A 22,472-nucleotide genomic window follows, 5' to 3' on the forward strand; every position below is an offset into this window, starting at 1 on the left:
TTTTTTTTTTTTTTTTTTTTTTTTTTTTTTTTTTTTTTTTTTTTTTTTTTTTTTTTTTTTTTTTGTAGAATCTTTTAGTATTATAGGTCGAGAGTTGGAGGCTTCCACCAATGTAATGTTTTGAAAAGAAAAAGGAAAGGCTACCAAGAGGCTGCAGACTTTTTTTTTTATTTAAAAAAAAATATTTTTATTTACTTTAATACTTAACCTTTAAATTCTAGTTTCTTTAATCTTACTTGTAATTTTTTTAATTTTTAATAAAAAAATTATTTTACTTTTTAATAAATTGTAATATTTGAGGTTTTATTAATGCATATTGACCTGTAAATCACTCAAATTTTATTTTATTTTATAATTAATTTATATTCATAAAAATATTGTGATAATGCAGTAGCCTTATCCTTAGATACAATTCAATAGGTTGGTGCTGCCTAACCTATAGCAACAAAATGAAGGGAAATAAAATATTGTTATTTTCTATTATTAAATAAACATTAATAAATAACTTGAGCGGTAAATTAATATAAATTGAGTTAAGTTCAAATGAAGACAGTATAAGTTAGGTTGGTTAACGAATTCTACTAAAACTATATTGGTTCAATTGAACGAACTAATTTTAAAAAATAAAATTTTATTTATAATATATATATATATATATATATATATATATATATTTATTTTACTTTTCATCATTATAATTAAAATTTTCAATTTTTTAATAATTCAAGGCGAACCTATATCTAAAAAAGAAATCTAAATTTAAATTATTGTCGAGTTTATTTTGTAAAACATTGATAGAAAATTTGCTTTACGTGGAAGGAACCACTTTAGAAATCATTCTAAATAAATTATTAACACCGAAATATAACAAAAAGAAAACGGGATGCTTTTCGATATGACATTGTTGAAAATTATTTGAATTAATATAATCCACAAATTTATATGCAACTTTTAATATTATGCCTATTTTAAAGTTTTTATTTTTCCAAATAAATTTATAATTTTCTCTCTTTAATTTCCATCCCTTTCATGTACATTTTTTTTAAATATATTTTTTCAATAATATATAGAAATATTTATTATTTTTTAATTTTAATTTATATAATTTAAAAAGATAAGTGTTTTTACTTTGGTTTCGTGGCTGTTATTAAGTGCAATTACATAACTTGTCATTGTGAATGGAATAAGTTATCATGAATTAGGTTAATTAAAGTGCTCCAACTTTATATCTTATGAGTTAACGCGGGTCGAATTCGTTTGATTAATACAGTTATTTTTTATTAAATTATCAACACGTAACTTAGTATTCACATTATAAGTAATCGTTCGTGATAATAATAAAAATAAAAAAACTTTTTAAAAAGTTAATGACTTTCAAATTTTAAAAATTAGGTCCAATCAAACTGAAAAACACAATAATTATAAATTTATTTTAAATTTAGAGAATAATTTATTAAAATGTCGCTCGAACTAATATAGATTTCTTTCAACGCTAGACTAATGAAACTAACGATCTTAAAAAAAATCTAAACTGATTTGTTTGTAAACGTTTATAAGTCTAGTTGATAAATTTATTAAGCCTGCTAATTAATATTAATTAACGTTATCGTGGAAAATATATTAATTAACGTTTCACACCTTTTATTTTAAATTTTCTTTATTGGTAAGTCTATTATTGAAGAGACATTGGTGGGTACCAATCTACTTTCATGTTTCACACATTCTTATAACATTAATCCAATCAAATTTATTTACTATATCATATCATCATATAATATTGTACGTTTGTGGTTCAATTTCAACGTTTGATTAAATTTTATCGGTTATGTGTCTAGTTATAATTCGACGCATTTAATTGGTCGAAAATAGAATAATAATTTATTATAATTTTAGAAAATTTACAAATCATTTATTATAACTTATCATATTTTTTTTTTGTTGAAAATAAATTATGTTCTGTCTGTCGTAGTTTTAGAAAATTTACATAAATGTCATAATTTCATAATTATTTTATTATATATTAATAATGAAATTTTACGAAACTATATAATTTATTACATTTTTTATAATGATCGGTCGTAGTCTTAACCATTTTTGTATGTTATGTTATAATTGTCATATTTTTTTGAGTTGGAAACAAATAATGATCAATTGCAATTATAGGAAACAAAGGTTATTATCTAACTTATAATTTCTTATTTTAGAAAACTATTTGACTTTTTATTTTATTTTCATGAGATGAAATAAAAAACAATTTGGAAACATAAAATAAACAAAAATGGTATGCAATGAAAAAATAAAACAATAATTAAAAATAAAATTAATTTTGTTACAAGATCGACTTTCATCCAGAGATGTCTATGAGGCGGATGGGCAGGAGACAGATAAACCTTCCCGTCCTTGTCTTCATCATCTATTTCAATCTCCATTCTCGAAAAAATTTTAGTTTATTTTTGTGGAGTTAGGACAGGATTCGAGTTCCGCTAAAAAATTTCCATTAATTTTGTTTAAAGTTATTATTAAAAAAAAAACACTGACAATTTTTATGTTTAATATAATTATTATTAAAAATGATAAAACGTCCTAATAAATCCAATAATGTTTCGTAACAAAAATATAATATAATATTATATTAACATAATTTATAAAAATTTAAATTTTAATATTAGAAATTCTCACCATTAAGAAAAAACCTTCAATATCGTCTTTTAACTTAAATATTACAATATAATATAATATAATCTTAAACATATTTAATTTAAATAAATAAACAAATTATATATAAATAAATAAACAAATTATGTAGAGTGAGATCAGGTCGAGGTCGAGGAGTATAATTCTTATCTCCAATTTTGTTGGGCTAACATTTTTATTTTATTTTATTTTATTTTTGCATTATTCATATTATAATTTAACAAAAATCAACACATACATAATATTTTTTATTAATTGAATTAAATTTCNAAAAAAAAATCTGAATATATAAAAATGGAGTGAAATTAATAAAATCTGTTGAATAAAAATAAGAGAAACAAAAAAAATCTAGATTGAGAATTGGCAACCGTACATATAATATAGATTTTATGTGGAGTACATAAATAATTGAGTTTGTATTAAATTTCGAAATGATTGCTCTAAAGTTTTTATTAAATGCCATAAAAGAATTCAATGATTAAGGTTAAAAAAAAAAAGAAATTGTAATTGTAATTTTTATTTTTTTGAGTTCAAAATTTTATTTCGTGTCTTTTCATTGAAAAAAAAGGAAAATAAATAAGATAAGAACAATTAATTACAAATCCAGCACAAGTCCCCTGGCCCACGATCCACCTTTCTCCTCCGCCGGTCGCGGATCGCCGGTAGCCGCCGTCATTTGTCTTTTTAGCCTTCACTTGCCGTTTGCAGGTGCGCTTGTTGACGTGATCCAGGGTAGAACCTTAACAGGAGAGATCCTCTTACGGAGGAAGAAAGATCGACGGTTACACCGGCGACGTGGTGGAGCCCGCCGCTGACTGTGATAGAATGGATACGAAGAGATTGAAAGGACAAATGGTAAACTGTTTATGGATGATTCTTAACCTTTATTATTAACCTTTGTCCCAATTTGTGGAATAGTATGAAAAAACTTCACGATCTTCACAATAAATAGGGTGCGAAGAAATGAACGGCTAATATGACGAACACATCGATGAATAGTAATGTTCAATTATTTGTCAGACAAAATAAAAAAATAGGAGTTAATTTAGTAATGGATTTGGGAATCACATTCCCTGTAACTTGAACTGGTCGACGAAATAGGCATGAAATCGGTGTCCGATTATAAATTCTGTCTTTATATAACCATTATTTCATTTAAAAGCTGAGAGCTCACCATGTGGACAGGAAAGCAGTCCAACTTTTTCTCTGCTCTGAATTACTGTGAGAGCAGCTTCCATAATATCAACTTTTGATTAGATTCCCATTCGTTTTCGAAGAGAAAGCAAGAGTTAGATCTCTTCTTTTCGGATCCAGATGCAAACAAAATTTTCGTAAGTTCTTCTTTTTGATTCCTTTTAATCTTTTGTGTTTTAAACTTGAAATTTGTTAACATCCCAATCAAATTCTTGTTGATTGGAGATTTCAAGATTTGAAGATTTGAAGCTCCATGATTAAGTCATGAGAGCTTGAAGCTGCCCTTTCCTGAAGTATGTGAAAAACCTGCATTTACATTTCGTTGTTAGATCAAATTCTTGTTGTTGGTCAATGAATTTCGTAATTCCATTATTGTTCTTGGAAGATTTGGATTCTGAACTCCATGGCAATGGCCAATTTGAGGGTGGAAAGGCCGAGTTTCAAAGCACTGTTTAAAACCATATTGATATCTTTATAATTCAAAAAGTTGTAGCTATTAGATTAATATTGGTTCTTGAACTTTATGTTAATTAATGTTACATAGCTAGTGGACTTCTTCTTATCTTCAAACTTAAAAATATAGAGGAAGTGTGAACAAGTTGGCTCAATCAGCATTTATCTCTTAGAAAGTTGTATAAATTCTTCACAGATGGTTTATGTTCAGAAATTTTGTCATCGTTTCAAGCTACATAGATCAGGTTCCTGAAATTTTGTCTTTGTATTCCATCATTTTGGTTATTGTTTCTTTTTGTTTATATGACTGATAAGATATGCAAACTAAATTTTCTTCTCAGAAGTTGAATCAAGATACTCTCGGCTACTCTGGTGCTGAAACGACATTCGAAAAATTCGAGTCAATCAGGTTCAAGGCTGACTCGAGTCGAATCTTGTTGCGAAAATGGCAATGGATCATACTGTAAAAGTGATTCTAGGCTCAATTGCCTTTGCAACGTTCTGGTTATTAGCTGTTTTCCCTGCTATCCCATTTCTACCAGTTGGGAGAACTGCAGGGTCTCTCCTGGGGGCAATGCTAATGGTCGTGTTCCGAGTCCTAACTCCAGATCAAGCGTATGCGGCCATTGATCTCCCAATACTTGGTCTTCTATTTGGGACAATGGTAGTAAGTGTTTATCTTGAAAGAGCTGATATGTTCAAGTATTTGGGTAAGGTGCTGTCATGGAGGAGCAAAGGAGCAAAGGATTTGATTTGTCGAGTGTGTCTGATATCTGCAATTTCAAGTGCTTTCTTCACCAATGACACGTCGTGTGTGGTTTTGACCGAGTTCGTTTTGAAAATTGCTAGGCAACATAATCTTCCACCTCGTCCCTTCCTTCTTGCCCTTGCATCAAGTGCAAATATTGGTTCTTCAGCCACACCTATTGGCAACCCCCAAAACTTGGTGATAGCTGTTCAGAGTAAAATCCCTTTTGGAGAATTTGTGGTTGGAATACTCCCAGCTATGCTTGTTGGTGTTGTTGTAAACGCTTTAATTATTCTTATCCTATATTGGAAATTGCTATCTGTTCAAAAGGATGAAGAAGATCCATCCTCAGAAATTGTAGCAGATGAAGTTGTTCTTTCTCATAGATTTTCACCTGCCAGATTGTCACACACACAAATTCCATCCCTTAACTCTCCGGAATGGGAATCTCGGTTGGATTCGATGAACGCAAATGTCGAAACTCAAAGATCAGTAAGTTCAAAAGAAAATGAAATCCACAGGTCTCATAGTGCTTTGACAGAGTCGGCAAGAATATCAGATGCATCTTCTCAGAAAAGGGAAGAAGGGTTTTCTTCTAAGAGCCTAAACTCAATGGATAAACAGAAAGAATCAGTCTCTTTGCAGTCCTCTGAAGAAAAGGAGCATTGGAGCACAAAGTGGAGAAGGATTGCATGGAAATGCTGCGTTTATCTTGTGACTATAGGAATGCTTGTTGCTCTGTTGATGGGGTTGAACATGTCATGGACTGCAGTGACTGCTGCACTCGCTCTTGTGGTTCTTGATTTCAAGGATGCTCAGCCATGCCTAGAAAAGGTTTCCTATTCACTTTTAGTGTTCTTCTGTGGGATGTTTATGACGGTTGATGGGTTCAACAAGACTGGACTGCCAAGTGCTTTTTGGGATTTCATGGAGCCGCATGCTCAGATTGATCGTGTTTCTGGGATTGTTGTGCTTGCTCTTGTCATACTATACCTCTCAAACTTGGCTTCAAACGTGCCTACTGGTACTAAATTCTTCCTTGCTTTCCAAGTTTTCAATTTTCTTTTCCAATTCCATCATATCTTATGCTTTTTGAGTGTGATCTTGTTAGTTCTACTGCTTGGAGCACGTGTCGCCGCGTCGGCTGCTGCGATATCTCCAACGGAAGAGAAACGGGCATGGCTGCTTTTAGCTTGGATCAGTACTGTGGCTGGAAATCTCTCATTGTTAGGCTCAGCTGCCAACTTGATTGTGTGCGAGCAGGCTCGTCGCACTCCACAGCTAAGCTACAATTTGTCCTTCTGGAATCATCTTAAGTTTGGAGTTCCCTCAACTCTCATTGTCACTGCCATTGGTTTAGTTCTTATAAAGTGATTTCCTTTTGTTTTTTTCTTGCTTTCTTTTATGAATGGTTAGAATTGTAGATTTCGTTTGAAGTTCATCTATATAGATATGAAGAGTGTTTCCTTGATAAAAGTCTGTACAAATTTATGTATCACACAATTGTTCCAGATATGGTTGAGTTGAGAATCGAAATGAATTGATAACTACCCATTTTTTAATATTTATTATTAATGCAACATTATAGGTTTAAAACGCTCTTTTCTTTCCGTTGGTCTCGCTACTTCGCCTCTATTTTTAAAGGGTGAGGGTGACAACTTGGTGGTCTATGCCGTAAACGATGAGTGTGAATCAAAGGCCCAATTAATGCATGAAACACTCTATTTGAGGAGTACGATCGCTACTTCGTCCTTATCTCTAAAGGGCGAAGGTCTGGTAGTAAGCATGTTCGCATGCTAAAGTTATTGTAATGTGCTTTTTATTTGCATATCTTAAAGTATTTTAAAGAGTGGTCAGGAGAATCAAAAATAATTATGTGGTTTCTTTCTTGGAGATCCACGTTTTATTTTTGTTAAGATTAGAAACAAGCATAATAGTTATTCTATCGAGATAATTATACAAATAAGTTATATTTTCATTTCAATAAGACGGATCAAATACAAGCGATTATTATTCCGGGACGAGAACAATAATTTCTTATCTTCGAAATTCCTTTACTCAATCAACCTTGAGAATCATTTAAAGCTTGAAAGAATGAAAATGCATCCTTTATGTAAGAAAGTCATCTCATAAACAGAAATATGCTATGAATCATCTCAACTTTGAAAACAAAAGGATGTGTGAATTTATGAAACTGATCACATCTTGTTTCAAAATATGAAATAATTTACAAAAAATAGGCACAAGTATCAATATTTGTTCGATCATCTTTTTTCGACTAGAGGCGTTCATTGATTGAGCTGGCCGAGTTAAAATATTTATTAGATACGATTCCGTGGTACAATTTTTTTCAATAATTAAGTAATGAATCCAACCCAACCATAAAAGATTTGAGTTAGGTTGGTTCCGTTCATTTATTCAGATTTTTGTTTTCAATAAAAGTAAAACGTCCATATAAAAACGTCTATTTCTTTATTTTCAAATTTTGGATTAATATATATTTAAAAAAATTCAAGTTTCCATTATTTTAGACGTAAATTTGGAAAGTTAAGGCCTAAATAGGCAATTTGACCAAAAATATATACGTAGTAAACCCATGCAAATAATGGACTGGCCCAAATTCAAAAGGGTAGATCCGTAATCAGCCACCAGTTGCATTTNAAAAAAAAAAAAAAAAAAAAAAATTCAAATTACATTTCTTAAATAATATTTTTATCTTCTGTTATTAAAAAAAAATTATAAAAATTGATAGTTACTATCCGACCTACTTTTATGTTGGTGACTCAGAAATTTCTGAAGAAACATGTGAGTAAAGACAAAATATGTTTACACGACTCGTATTAGTTCGTGAATACATTATTCACTATTAAAAGTAATTTAAAATAAGTCAAATAGATAATTTATTAAAAAAAAAATGACAGTCCTAGAAAATGTCAAATTCAAATTCTAATTTTTATTACAGATCTCGAGCACAAAACGTTACATGACATGATGACCCAAATTTTACGCTGTATTTTTGTTGGGATAGAAGAAGTATAATAGTATTTAAACTTATTTTTTAAAATATTAAAATATCGATTATTCAATTTTTTAAAAATAAATTATATGAAAAAGTAAATGCACTAACTATTATCCATATGATTTCTCCAACTTTATATTAAAAGAATGTAAATAAATAAATAAAGGGCACAAAATGATGAAGTCTACTGCATTAGACATCATCACTTATTTACTTAATAATTAAGGCCCCACTAATAATTAGTCTTTTTTTTTTCTTTTTTATAAAAATATAATTATAACTAATAATTTATATTTATATTTATCGAGGAGAGTTCAATAAATACAATATTATAATAATCTCTGGAGTAAAAAACTATATTGTTAAAGAATGACTTATAAAAATTAAAATTATTTTTTCGAAATTATAAATTTGTGAAATTCTAATTTGGAATATTTTCCAAAATTTAAAAAAACTATATATATTTTTTTTCATAAAATTCATATTTAGTTTTTATGGTTGGAAAAAATAAGAAATTATAATTGGAAATTTTAAACGGTGTGAACTAATGACTTAATTGACATGTGTTCATATTCTATTTTCCATATTAAAAATTAAAAAAAAGAAAAGTCAACACTCAATTTTGAGGAGAATATTATATAAATATTTATGACAATAATATATCTTCATTATTAAATATATTTATAATGAAAATGTTAGTATTATATGGTTGACATAACATAATGTTGGAAACATAATCACGTAACATAATGGAAACGATTAAAATAAAATAAATAATAAATTGAAAGTTAAAGTGGAAAAATTAAATATTTAAAATTAAAAAAAAAAGGTTTATTAAAGTTTGGTGGCAGGTTCTAGAGAGAGAAAGAGAGAAGAAAAGCAATGAATGATGAAATAATTTATTTTATTTACGCATTTCTTAAAATATATTAAAAATATCAACTTTCGACAACTCCATGTCGTAGCTGAGGCAGACTCTTTCTCTTTCATTTCTCTCTCTCTCTCTCTCTCTCTTTCTCTCACTTTCGTTACGCGATTTTCTCAATCCCACAATTCAGTATGAAATGGAGAAGATTGATGTAACGTTTCGCCTCTGATAATTTGTGATTTCAGATTCTAGGGTTTCGATTCCTCTAATTTCTCTTCTGTTTGAATTACTGTGGAAGTCTACCTCACTAGGATTTGGGCGAGTAGAGTGGGATTCTACTGGAATTTGCAGTTTCCGATATCTAAGGTAACACTTCTTCATTTCTTTCTTTTAATCTAATTTTAGTAAATTATTGATTATCCGGTTTTAGTTTCTTTAGTCACTGTGCTAGTTTATCTGTATCAGATTCATGGTAGATCTGTATCGTAGAGTATAGTTTCGAGCGCGATGGACGTGTAGCTCGTTGTTTCATTTCCTAATAAGCTTGGGAAAGAAAAGGAGGAAATTAAATTTGGAAGTGTGGTTGGTGACGACAGAGCTTAATGGTTCAGTTCATTTCGTTGCAGTGGGAATTTCGGTTTATATCAGATGACACAAGCGATTAGAGGTTGGATTTGGATTTGGATTTTTTTTTCCCCATCTGATCTAGTCAATTTTTTTCCTACCTTTCCTTAATAAGAAGTTGTTTCGGAGTGGAAGGCAGCTAGAATCATTCGAATGTTGGGTATGTTGACTGTCTAATCGTTTTTACTTGTTCGGCGGTGTAATTAATGGTCTCAAGCTCTCATTAACCATTAGTTTTCCCTTATTGCGAGGATTAAAGGTTGCTTACCAACTTTGATTCTTTATTTTTATTATTCTGTTTTGTTTTTTTCCTTCTCATGTCCATCAATGAGACTTTTCTTTTAATACAGATCAAGGACTATATTTTATATCAATAAAAGTAATTACGTGAGAAACTGGACACAGTTTTATAACCCCATTGAAGAAGTAGATTTGGGGATTATGAAAAAATCTCAAATTTATCAATGATAAGATAATAGAAATTTGACTGTCTCCAATTAAGAAGTAGATTTGGGGATTATTAAAGAGAGTCAAATAGTGCTTGAAAAATCTTTGCACTATTTTCTTAATTCAAAGATTCAAAGGTATTTTGTGATTGTGGACCCATATCAGCCACGAAAGGCACTATTTATCCAATCGTCTCATCTGTACCTTTCAAATTTGAACCTCAGATTCAAAACTGTAAGATTGTGATTGTCGGTAGTGATTCGTATGCGTTGGAAGACTTCAAAAGCTTTAGAGAAACTTACCCAGTTTTTGCAGTATTGCTGCTGAAGAATATAAAGCTAATGGATCCAGAGTTTGCTTGGAACATGTTTGTTGTATCTGAGGTCGTGAAATCCTGAATTTCCTGCATGCACAAGCTTACTTTTCGTTCAGGCTATCTAGACATTTTCTTAGAACATATATATATTATTTAAATTCTAACTGGATCAGTTTTCAGTTTTTATAATAATAAATAGAATGCTGTTTCTCTAACAGATACATCATTCTTCTTGGTATCTTAAGCATTCAAATTTCCACTTCCTTTTCATGCAGGATTTTGTTACAAGTTCCTGATTGTTGGGCTTTCTCAAATCTTAGCTGAAGTGGTAGTTTGGGTCCTCAGTCACAGCTTTACCAGCGTGTCTATGGTATGAAGGGTATCATTTACTTGTCGGATGCCTTGGAAGTGTAACATCTGCTTAATCATCCGTTTTCACGAAATATTTTCTCCTGCAGAGTGAGTTCAATTTAGAGTCGCTTCTTTGCTTCTTCCACATAATTTAGGATAAAAGCCAAAAATGCCTTCATGGTGGGGGAAGTCGTCATCCAAAGAAGTGAAGAAGAAAGCGAGCAAGGAAAGTTTCATTGATTCATTACACCGTAAGTTTAAGAATCCACCTGAAGGGAAAGTGAACTGCAGATCAGGAAGTTCTCGTAGACGTGGTGGTGACACTATATCTGAGAAGGGGTCTAAATCACCTCTATCAAGATCACCATCACCTTCCAAAGAAGTATCTAGATGTCAAAGTTTTGCTGAAAGATCACGTTCTCACAAACTTCCACTTCCAGATTTGCACCGTGTAGGTATAAGTCGCACAGATTCTGGGATTGGTGTGACAGCAAAATCTAAATTAGAGAGAAGTTCCAAGACATCTTCATTCCTACCCCTCCCTAGACCTGCATGTATTCGAAGTAGGCCAGGTCCTGCAGATTTGGATGGAGATTTGGTCACTGGTTCAGTCTCTGGTGAGTCCTTGAGTGATAGTGATGATCCCAACGATTCACGACAACGTAGTCCTCGGGCAACAGACTTTGCCATTGGGGCTAGAACTGTGATAGCTTCTACTGAACCTAGGTATGCTCTCACATCTTTATTTCATTTTTTATCTTTCATTCGGGAGTCATTCTTTTCATTGTCCGTAGTCTTGGTTGAATCGCTTAATAAGGTTACTTGCATCATTTTGTCCATATTCTACAGCAGTCAGCTTGCATCTGATGCGTTGTTTTTTTAACTTATTATTTTACTTGTCCCTTACATATTTGATGGATTTTTCTGAAGTGCAACTGTCAAAGATCAGTCTCCTACTGTCGTGCAAATACATTTAAAAGAGGGAAAGAAAGCGGAAAATGTTCCATTTCCTCATAAAAGTGCTTCAATACCCAAACGGAGGCCTTTAAGCAGCAACGTAACAAATCTACAAGTTCCTCGCCATGGGGCCTTCTTTAGTGCTCCTGATAGTTCTATGTCTAGTCCCTCCAGAAGTCCTATGAGGGTATTTAGCACTGAGCAAGTCGTGAACGCTGCTGTTTGGGCTGGAAAATCTCACCCAGATGTCGTTTTAGGTGGATCTGGCCATTGTTCGAGTCCTGGTTCTGGTCACAATTCAGGGCACAACTCTATGGGAGGTGATATGGCGGGCCACTTCTTTTGGCAACAAAGTAGGGGTAGCCCTGAATATTCTCCAGTACCTAGTTCTAGAATGACTAGCCCCGGCCCTAGTTCCAGAATTCAAAGTGGTGCTGTCACGCCTATTCATCCTAGAGCAGGAGCTGTACCTGCTGAGTCACAAACATGCTGGCCTGATGAGAAACAAACTCATCGTTTGCCTCTTCCTCCCATAGCAATCTCAAACTCTTCACCGTTTTCGCATTCAAATTCCGCAGTGACATCTCCTACAGTTCCTAGGAGCCCAGGAAGGACAGAGAATCCAGCAAGCCCAGGTTCACGCTGGAAAAAGGGGAAGCTACTGGGTAGGGGAACATTTGGGCACGTATATGTTGGTTTTAATAGGTATGTTAACAGAGTAAACATTTAATTTGTCAATGTCACTGATTCATGCAAAAGTTTGTTCATTCACAATACTAGTTATGATGCTGTAGCTATTAAACCTTTATTATAATATAATATTGATGCCATTTATTTCTCTTACTTGTGAGGTCTGTCGTTTTTAGTGCGTAACATGGTTGATTTTCTACCACCGATAACATAATACGTAACATGTCTTTTGTTTTTTTCTTTCGATGTGATGCTCTCTGATTTTTGTTTCTTTTCTTTTTTTTTGGGTTCATTTATTGCAATCATTTAGCGAAAGTGGAGAAATGTGTGCAATGAAGGAGGTCACGTTATTTTCTGATGATGCAAAGTCTAAGGAAAGTGCTAAACAATTAATGCAGGTACAAGTTCTATTTTATGCAAATCTCATTTAGTGCTTCCGTTTTTCACTCTTTAATATTTCTATTTTTTATTTAGAATTTACTTAATTTTATGGTAGGAAATTGCTTTACTGAGTCGTTTGCGGCATCCCAACATCGTGCAGTATTATGGTTCGGAAACAGTGAGTATTTTACTTCTAATTTAATTTTTGCTGTTAACATTCTCGTTATATTATTATGAGGGAAGAGGTTGTGTTGAAGTTGTCCTATTTTAAACAAATCCTTCCCCTTTCTGTGGATGGAATTTCCTCCATTCNCAATTTTTTTTTTTTTTTTTTTTCTCTTTTGGGGGGGATGGGTGGTTGGCAGTTTTCTATGATGATAAAAGTCTTTGGAGGTGAGGCATCTATACTGTTTAGGATTCAACTCGAGACCTAATGGGTGTGGTTGGAAATCTGGATTTAGGTGGTTATGTAATCTTCCATGTTTGAACATGTAATTTTTTTTATTTGAAATCATTTGTAACAGGTGGGTGACAAATTCTATATATATCTGGAATATGTATCTGGTGGTTCCATTTATAAATTACTACAAGAATATGGACAATTTGGGGAACTAGCAATCCGTAGCTATACTCAACAACTGCTATCAGGACTTGCATATTTGCATGCTAAAACTACAGTGCACAGGTGATTGTGATTTAAGAATCTTGCCCACAGTTTTTCTGACACATGCAATAGTGTAGTATTGGCGTAGCTGCTACTATCTTATTGTACATTGTTTGCCGGACTTTATACACGATTGAACTTCTAACCTCTGCAGGGATATTAAAGGAGCAAACATACTTGTTGACCCAAATGGACGTGTTAAATTGGCAGACTTTGGGATGGCAAAGCATGTAAGATAGCTCACAGTTTATACCTTACTGTACCTCAAATTATATGCTTTGAAAGCATTACTAATTTTGACATCTCCATCCATTAAAGTTATAGAGCTTGTTTTCTTCTTTTTGTTTATCAATTATCAACTATCTTGTGCATATCAAAATTGTACATAACAAGTAATATTTGAATTATTGTTAAAATTCAATGATAAAAGTCAATTGTAATATGGAAAATAGGAAATTATTAAATAGTATATACGAAGAACATATATTATTGAAAACCCATGATTTTATTTTAGTTAATGATTAACAAATGCATATTTATCAGTTTCATATTTATCTACTATATTTACATTGTATATGTTAGAATTTACTTCTCAAAGTTTTTCTATTATAAATTATTCTAGTATGTGGATATACACTGAAATCTTAGAACTTTTCATTCAATCAACATGGTAAGACATCAGTAAATCTATGATCCTTTTTCACTTACAACAGGATGTTAGTGGGTTAATGCACAGCTGTTTTTTTAACTCTGTTCCCTTTGGTTCCAGATCACAGGCCAATCGTGTCCACTATCATTGAAGGGCAGCCCTTACTGGATGGCACCTGAGGTAAGAATTTATTGTATATTTAAGCAAAAATCATAACTAAATGATTCATATATCTGACCAAATATTTCCTAGGTCATAAAGAACTCAAATGGTTGCAACCTTGCGGTTGATATTTGGAGTCTTGGATGTACCGTTCTGGAGATGGCTACTACGAAGCCACCCTGGAGCCAGTATGAAGGGGTGAGTAAGGACGCTTTTAAATATCAAGCAATAAAAGTGTTTTCAATAACAGGACTTACAGTTTGTTATCAAATCTCTACTGGACTGATGAGAAAGCACATTTAAATCCCCAATAATCATTTTGAAGGCTTTTGGTGTTGTATTTTCTTTTTTAGTTTAATTATTATAAGACGCATTCTATTAGCATTGTAATTTGTACGGAAATGTTTTTTTTTTACACATTATTATTTATTCTTCTGAAAGTTCTTGGTTTCGTGTGTGGTCCGGTCTATCTTGAATGTTTTCTTGAAGCTTACTCTCACATTTCATACACAGTACCTTGTTCTTTGTTCTGACGATGGGACATTTTATATCCTTGCCTAAAAGGTTGCTGCGATGTTTAAGATTGGTAATAGCAAGGAACTCCCGGTAATTCCAGAGCACCTCTCAGATGATGGTAAGGATTTTGTGAGACTGTGTCTGCAACGAAACCCGCTTCATCGACCTACAGCTGCTCAACTCTTGGAGCATCCCTTTGTCAAATATGCTGCGCCTGTAGAGAGGCCTATTTTGAGTTCTGAACCTTCTGATACAACTCCTGGGGTTACAAACGGAGTGAAGATTTTGGTACACACTTTTTTTACATTGCTTTTTGATTCATCACAGCACATTAATTCACGAAGCGTATGGCTCTCTTGTGGTTGGGTTTTGTTGCTGTCTGCGCTATTTCATTTTACTGCAAATGCGGTTACAACGGCTTCTCCTTAATTTGCATGGTGCAAATGATTCTGCTATGTGTTGCTATCTTACTTGGTTCTTATTTGAAATATATTGATATTTTAGTCAAATATTAGGCTAAGCTACGTGACCAGCTGTGAGTCTATGACAAATTAGTAGAGTTTTGATGTTTAAATAGCTCTAGGACACTTGGATTATTGTGGAAAGATTAGTTTCGTTAGTTCTGTAAATAATTCTTTTTCTCTTTTCTTTCCATTCTTGGTTCTGAGTTTTGTCTATTCATCACTTCCAGGGTATTGGTCAATCACGGACTACTTCTGTGGACTCTGATAGTAGACTTGCAGTTCATTCTTCAAGAGTCTCAAAAGCTGTTCTTCATGCCAGGTTCTTTCTTCTTCTCCCAGCCCCCCAAATCCTCAACGAAAAATATATAAATAAGAAAAAAAGATATACACTGATTGAGGCGAGATTAATTCTGATTTCATTTTTCATCCAGTGAAATCAATATTCAAAGAAACATATCATGCCCTGTTTCACCAATTGGAAGCCCTCTTTTGCACTCGCGATCACCTCATACCAGTGGAAGAATGTCTCCTTCACCCATATCAAGTCCACGAACCACTTCGGGCTCATCCACACCTTTGACAGGATGTGGTGGTGCAATTCCTTACAACCACCTGAAACAAGCTATATACTTGCAAGATGGATTTGGAAGCAAGCCAAAGTCCTTAAATAGCACACCGTACAGCAGCTGTATATCCTTCCATGATTCAAATCCCGATATTTTTCGAGGGTTGCAGCCTGGGGCTCACATATTCTCTGAAATGATACCAGAAAATGATATATTGGGAAAGCAGGTCGGACGGCCTGCTTATGGTGAATTGTATGATGGACAGCAGGTCTTAGCTGACCGAGTGTCTCGACAGCTCCTGAGGGATCATGTTAAAACAAACCCCTCTCTTGATTTGAGTCCTACCCCCACAACGTCTAGCCGCATGAATGGTATCTGACTCCGAATGCATCCACCTACTAGAGCTAGTTTTCAGGAATAAGAGGCTTTTTCTTTGGATTGGAGGGACTATTACCTAATCACTACTGCCAAGAAAACGTTATATAAGAACGGAGGGGGCGGGCATAGTGTAGACTAAGGTTATGATTTTTTAAGGATATCAAGTGGAAGTAGCTGGTATATGAAGTCTTCCACCACGGAATCAGTGGAGATAATTCTTTATACATTCTAATTTTTGGAGGATAAGAAGGCTCGTCTGTGTGGCTGAATTAACATCTGGCTCGATTTGATCGGCAATGACCTTCGGTATCAGTTTGTACAGTGGTCAAATGTTCGATTTATCATCTGACCAACTAATCCGAGATGCAAATTTTTTAACTTTGTTCATGCTGGATGACTTCTGATGATCCAATGTGAAAAGGAGGTTACTTGAGATAGAGAGAACTACTCGGGGGTATCCATGGAGTTCCTGAACTAGGAAAGCATTTACAGAAGTGACAAATGTACATTTTTTAGATCATCATATAGAAAGCTAAAGGACCAAATGGTAATTACCATCCCTNAAAAAAAAAAAAAAAAAAAAAAAAGGGAAAGAAATCATGCTGTACGGTTGTTGAAGGAATGATCTGGCTTTAGTATCTGTCAGGGTGTTATTGAGAGAATCAGGAATTTGTACAGCACATGGAATTAAAGTTCGTTATAGTGATTTATGGAAGTTCAGGTATGACTGTCATTTTATGTTGGTTTGAACCTGATTGTTGAATGAGCACTACATTTCCATGCAGAAAGAGGGGATAATTCAGATTTGAGGCACAAATTTTGAAACCTAAAATCAAGCAATAGTTTATAATAAATATGAAATTTGGTTCTCATGATTTTAAATAAATTCTTGAAGTTTGAAATTGGATGAGAAAAATGAGAGAGGCAGGGCAGGCAAAAAAATATAGATGCTAATAACAAAAATATTACAGGAAAATCTAGAAATTATAACAAAAATAAGGGACTTTCCTCGACAACAAATCTGCTGGAGCAACCTGACACAAAAGGACAGAATCATAAAAGATTTCCCAGTAAAAGGTAAAAAGAAGGGGAAGGAAAAGAAAATTTTAAACTTCCAAGACAGAAGACCATTGGAAAAATTGGCTCTGCAAAGAATGTAAAAAACTCGTGGGTTAAATCCCATCCTGTCTCCCATTATCAGGTAGTAGTAGTTCGAACTTTAGGAATGTACTTTATCTTCGCACCCTTCTCAAATTTTGTCCTCAACTTGGTCTTGCCAGCTTCATTGGCCGAGGACTTGGGAGGCTCCAAGGTAATCGAAATTGCATGTCTGTCGAAGTTTGACGGCTGGAATGCAGAGGAGGTTTCAGGGTCGTTTTGAGTTTCGAAACATACCGAAGACTCGGAATCGGAGGGTAGATTCAATTTGACATGGTCGGCTGTTATAGCCTCCTTCCACCCTGCATCAACAAAACAATTAGACCACCTTCCCCACAAGAAGTAAGAACAAGACGCGTATCCAAAGAGGACTAGAGAACTCTTTGTGCAAGGAAACGTATATACTTACTTTGTGCAAGGAAAGCTTTTGCAGCATGACTAGAGAACTCCAAGCAAACTGGTTGCGCAGGTTCTTCCCGGATCAAAGAGTTGTTTCCACGGTCACCAGTGTCACCATCCAAAGAGGAGGATCGCGGAGAATACGTATTCAGCAGGGCCTGATCCTCTAGCTTTTCAGTTATCATTTCAGCTTCAGATTCGCCACTTTCACTTTGATCTGGCATTGCACATTTGGTTCCATTACGACTAACTGGCCTCCAATGCTTAACCATTGCCCGATTCGTCGCAGTTTGGACAGATTCCACCTTAATGAACTTCTCCAAATGATTATTAATCTTCTTAGGAGTTTGATGACCATCCTGGCAACCATCTGGAGCTCCAACTGGCTCTTTACTCTCTTGGGTGCAATTTAATAATGCCACTGAAATCGAACCAATCAAAACCTCATGGCTCTTAATTTCCTCTGCCTGGGCTGTTGTCTCTTCCTGAATCCTGGCCTGAAAACGATCTCCATCTCTTTCTGGCTTTGGCTTCCGGCTCCATACTTTTTTCCCATTAACAATTGGTGCAGCCCTTGATTGCACATGGTTACCATGCCTTCGCATATCTCCATTTTTGAGTCCCTGATAATTCTGCTCTGCACGAAAACCATTAGAAAGTCCCCTTTGTGTCTTGGGCAATGCCTGCCACTGGGCAATTACATGCTTATGGCCATTCATTGGTGTTTTCTGATGTTCACCGTTGTGATCAATAGGAAGATGTTCAGGGTAGCCACTGCGAAACCCAGAATGAGACTCGGAATCTTCATCTTCATCAGTCAGAGATTGTTGAGATGTTTCAATAGAAGATGGAGTATGATCAGCCAATATGCCCAAAGAGTCCCTTTCTGAGTGACATTCAGTCTGAGGGCTAGATGATTCTTCAAGTAACACATCTTCAATTGTTTCATCTACACTCCCTTCCATATCAACCTTCTCTTCATGCTTTTGCTCCTTTAACCTTTGTTCTTTCTGCCTTAGCTTCTTCTGCCTTTTTCTTTCCAACAGCTCCGCTTGTCTACAGAGTTGCACATGAGTGAGAAACAAGCAATCTAAGACAGAGAATTCACAACAAGCAAGCTTTTGAACAGTTAGTATTTTTAGCCAGGTTATTTCATATTCTTATTTTAAGGGTTCAGTGAACCTCCACACGGAGATAGTAGTAGCGTGGCCAAGTTAAGAACACCAGGATATTCAACAAGACGAAGGATACTGGTTCAAGTAATCTTGATCCTTACCAAGAAATAGTTGTTCAACACAGTAATTTTTGTTCTTTATCAAATAGCTTACTTACCATTGATACTACACGACTATTAATGTAAGAATATTTTTCATCTACTCTGACTAACACTACCAAGGTGTATTGTATCCTGCTAGAACAGGCTTACTCTTTCCAAAATTCACAGGAAGGTACCATGAAAAAGAGGAAATTAGATGGAAATGACAATGGATATACCTCCTTTGAGCAGCTTCCTCCTCCTCTACCAGCAACTTCTGGCACCTTAAAGCTTCAGCATCCTTATCAGCAAGCCATGTTTTGACCTTAAAAAAACCATAAGTCCCGTGTTATTGAGCAAAAAGTATATATATATATATATGTATATAATCATGTCAATATGGATATATGATTACATAATAATAGCATATTGCTTGTATACACCCCAAATCTGCAACAAAGCAAGAGCTATCAGCCAGACAGAACATAAGAAGTGTACTAAAATTGAAGGGAAATAACTTACCAATTTCTGTTCCAACATGAAGCTCATGCAAGCAACCAAGTTTTTAGTTTCAAGACCAATTTTTACAGCCTCCCCATCAAATATATATTTTTGCATCGAAACAGCTGTTCCACATAGGAAGGTTTTTTCGCTTGCATTGTCAAGAATTTCGAATAACTCCTGGGAAGATAATGGAAACCTAGATGGTCTACCTTGTACAATGTCCTGAAAAGGTTCAGGTATGCGATATCAATATGTATTTGTTCACAATAATGCAATGATGATGATAGGTACCAAACTAAAGGCCGGTGGGACATAAACATACCAAAAGGGCAGAACCTGCCCTCAAATAAACATGCGGTAGGGCAGAAAATCCAGGTTTTCCAATGATAACTGTCAGATTCTTGATTACAGCTGACCCTTGTATTCCCTATATGTTTACAGAGAATAATCATTTAAGAGAACGTAAAACAGACAATACCTAAAAACTGCTAGGATTTTCCTACATATTACGTTCCCTTAATTTCCATCCGATAATTTAAAGACTGCAAAGAAAGGATAGACATTTTATTCAAGAATTCAAATGAAGTAAGGAAACTGGGGAATGACTTGCCTCAACTGAGACATTCTTGAATGAGACAGCCTCCTTCGTCTCTTCCCAGGTTAGCTGTATAAAGCATCAATAAATCAGTCTTTTAATAATAAGGGAACTCAACAATGCAGAACAACATCAATGAACAAGTTTTGAAATAAAAGATGAGGCAATGTAGAACAAAGATTACCTTGTCCCAAAATGCTGCTAGTAAATCCCTACTTTTGGCAGAATCCTACAAAGTGCAAATGAATATGTACGTCAAGCAAGCACGAAATCAGTGAGAAAAAGAATATTAGAAGTCAGACTCACAATTTAATTTAATAATCAGCAAGCACGTAGCTCCAAATACGAAGGATGAAGTAATTTTCATAAAATAATGATAAAAAAAACCATCAGATAGAAAAAGAAACACCTTATCAAGCTTTTTCAGCCTATGATGCACTCGTATGTGCCTTCGGTAGTTGATAACTGAGCAAAATTCCCGGGCACACTTCTCACACTTCTGCATTTGAATCTTTAAAGGAGAGAGCAAGGGCCAACCCGGGAGTTCTGTTGAAATAACAAAACATGTTTCAAAGCTATTGAGTCCTAACTGGTAATGGAACGCAAACCATAAGATTTGAATAAAGAATAATGGTACATTCAATGAAAAATTAACCCCCTTCTAGGAGGCCTTGTTATTGTACAAGGATACTCTTGAATTGACTATAAAGAGCAGAGGTATGGACATGTGCGTACACACAGAAAAGATGATAAAGCTTTACTAAAAGAAGAAGGAATTCAACACATATGCTAGAAAAATTCTTGTAGCTTTGTTCCTGATACCAGCCACTATGCTTGTTGTCTAAAATTGTTGTATATATCAAAGGATTGTTCTATACTCTTGACTTGAAATGCAAGTGAATGGTACTCAATAAGTCCTATGAAGCAATAATCATTACATCCAAAGGACATAATATGCTACTGCAATACTCCAACATTTCAGAGAGAGCCCCTTCATTGCAGATTGATTTAGTTGAACACTTATAATACCTTGTTGATCGAGAGCATGAAGTAATTGAATCCACTGGACTGGACTCTCACCAGCTCTAGAGAAAGAAAGAAAAGGCTCTTTCCCAATTGCCTGTCTAATAATAGTGTCTAGAGAATCGTTTCCCTCCTCCGATTTCATCACATCTGGATAGTTAGAGGTCTTGAGTTTTGAAACTGGCATCTACACAAGTTTTAAAGATAGAATTCGCACAAAATCAGAAAGGAAATATATTACATTTTTACAAGCAATACCTAGTAACCTTGATCATACAAGTACACCAATTAGCGATGAATCAAGGAAAAAAAGCACAAATATTAGCTGTAAAAACTTTCAATCCACTAAGAATGTGCTAGCATATGGGGAAACTATGAAATGGCAAAAGGGCCAAAATACTTTCTAGATGACTAAATTTCCATGCTGGATTCAAGTATTGGCCCCAAGTTACAAATTCATTCCACTGCAAATCGTTATAGGGGAAACAAGAACGATCTTCCGCAATTTAATAATAAGTACATCCTAAAAAACAAATAAGTTACTAAAAAATATATATAATAAGAAAACGAAGAGAATTCAATTTATTTTCCCCAACATTTACAGAACACTTCCAAGGACTCGAAGAAAGAAATCAAGAACAACAGGGAACGAAGGAGGAAAAGTCAGCATTATCTAAACGCCATCTCATTCAAAATAATTACACAAATCTCACATCATTATAACAAGACACAACACTTTGGCCAAGTTACGTTCACTATTAGAAGAACCCAATATATAGATACAGACTACGTTTCATCCATCTATATAGCATACCTCTGCAGGCATATGAATTGGAACCATCAATTAAACACTGAACCAAAAAAAAAAAAAAAAAAANAAAAAAAAAAAAAAAAAAAAAAAAAAAAAAAAAAAAAAAAAATTGCCCAGCAAGAAAATAACGAAAGAGCGAAACAACCATTTCAAGAACTCCGGCGCATGATCTGTAATCGATAGAAGAAGGCACATAGAAAGCCAATAAGCGGAAACAAATAGAATTAAGAAAAAAAACTGAGTGTGATCGATTGACGTACCAGTAAGAACGACAGAGATCGATTCCAAGAAAGAAAGAAGGCGACAGATCGGATCGTATTAGGAGCCGATTTGGAAAGAGTTACAAGGCAGGCCGGAGGAAACGGGCCTGGAAAATTCGAGAAAGTGATCGATGGAGAAGAGAGAAGCTGTTTTCTTAGGAGAGTTTCTTCATAGAGAGAAAAAAAAATGAAGGCTTGTAGGTGAAAATATAAAGGCATAAAAACGGAGCCCTGTTCCTGCTCACTCCGGCAAAAAACAAAAAACAAAAATAAAAAAGTTTAATATGTAAAGGAGAATTATATGACGTGGAAATTACACAGGCGCA

General features: G+C 34.1%; 3 protein-coding genes across 6 annotated transcripts; 2 read left to right on the forward strand and 1 right to left on the reverse strand.

Annotated features, from left to right (window-relative positions):
* Nucleotides 1-3,483: 3,483 nt before the first annotated feature.
* Nucleotides 3,484-6,651, forward strand: LOC111810083 (silicon efflux transporter LSI2-like). Its single transcript, XM_023696651.1, has 4 exons — nt 3,484-3,549; nt 3,880-4,025; nt 4,683-6,113; nt 6,201-6,651. The coding sequence occupies exons 3-4, from the start codon at nt 4,787-4,789 to the stop codon at nt 6,461-6,463; spliced, it is 1,590 nt and encodes a 529-aa protein (XP_023552419.1). The 5' UTR covers nt 3,484-3,549; nt 3,880-4,025; nt 4,683-4,786; the 3' UTR covers nt 6,464-6,651.
* A 2,413-nt stretch (nt 6,652-9,064) lies between these two features.
* On the forward strand, nt 9,065-16,701 carry LOC111810085 (mitogen-activated protein kinase kinase kinase YODA-like). 4 transcript variants are annotated; one of them, XM_023696653.1, is made up of 14 exons: nt 9,065-9,342; nt 9,442-9,643; nt 10,639-10,733; nt 10,822-11,440; nt 11,645-12,376; nt 12,672-12,759; nt 12,858-12,920; nt 13,267-13,427; nt 13,561-13,636; nt 14,176-14,235; nt 14,308-14,415; nt 14,782-15,021; nt 15,425-15,516; nt 15,629-16,142. In XM_023696653.1, exons 4-14 carry the CDS (start codon nt 10,884-10,886, stop codon nt 16,140-16,142), a joined length of 2,691 nt encoding a protein of 896 aa, XP_023552421.1. In that variant the 5' UTR covers nt 9,065-9,342; nt 9,442-9,643; nt 10,639-10,733; nt 10,822-10,883. The 4 variants fall into 4 exon arrangements, with proteins under 4 accessions (XP_023552421.1, XP_023552422.1, XP_023552420.1 ...); XM_023696654.1 differs by lacking the exon at nt 9,442-9,643 and having other exon boundaries at nt 9,065-9,187; nt 9,275-9,342; XM_023696652.1 differs by lacking the exon at nt 9,442-9,643 and having other exon boundaries at nt 15,629-16,701.
* Nucleotides 16,702-17,072: 371 nt separating this feature from the next.
* LOC111810086 lies at nt 17,073-22,391 on the reverse strand. Its single transcript, XM_023696657.1, has 10 exons — nt 22,147-22,391; nt 21,082-21,262; nt 20,462-20,598; nt 20,237-20,281; nt 20,068-20,121; nt 19,780-19,884; nt 19,476-19,679; nt 19,193-19,278; nt 17,709-18,754; nt 17,073-17,601 (listed from the first exon to the last, which is right to left on the reverse strand). Exons 1-10 carry the CDS (start codon nt 22,363-22,365, stop codon nt 17,339-17,341), a joined length of 2,340 nt encoding a protein of 779 aa, XP_023552425.1. The 5' UTR covers nt 22,366-22,391; the 3' UTR covers nt 17,073-17,338.
* Between the last annotated feature and the right edge of the window lie 81 nt (nt 22,392-22,472).

Source organism: Cucurbita pepo, chromosome LG14 (genome assembly GCF_002806865.2).
Source record: "Cucurbita pepo subsp. pepo cultivar mu-cu-16 chromosome LG14, ASM280686v2, whole genome shotgun sequence".
NCBI classification, from domain to species: domain Eukaryota; kingdom Viridiplantae; phylum Streptophyta; class Magnoliopsida; order Cucurbitales; family Cucurbitaceae; genus Cucurbita; species Cucurbita pepo.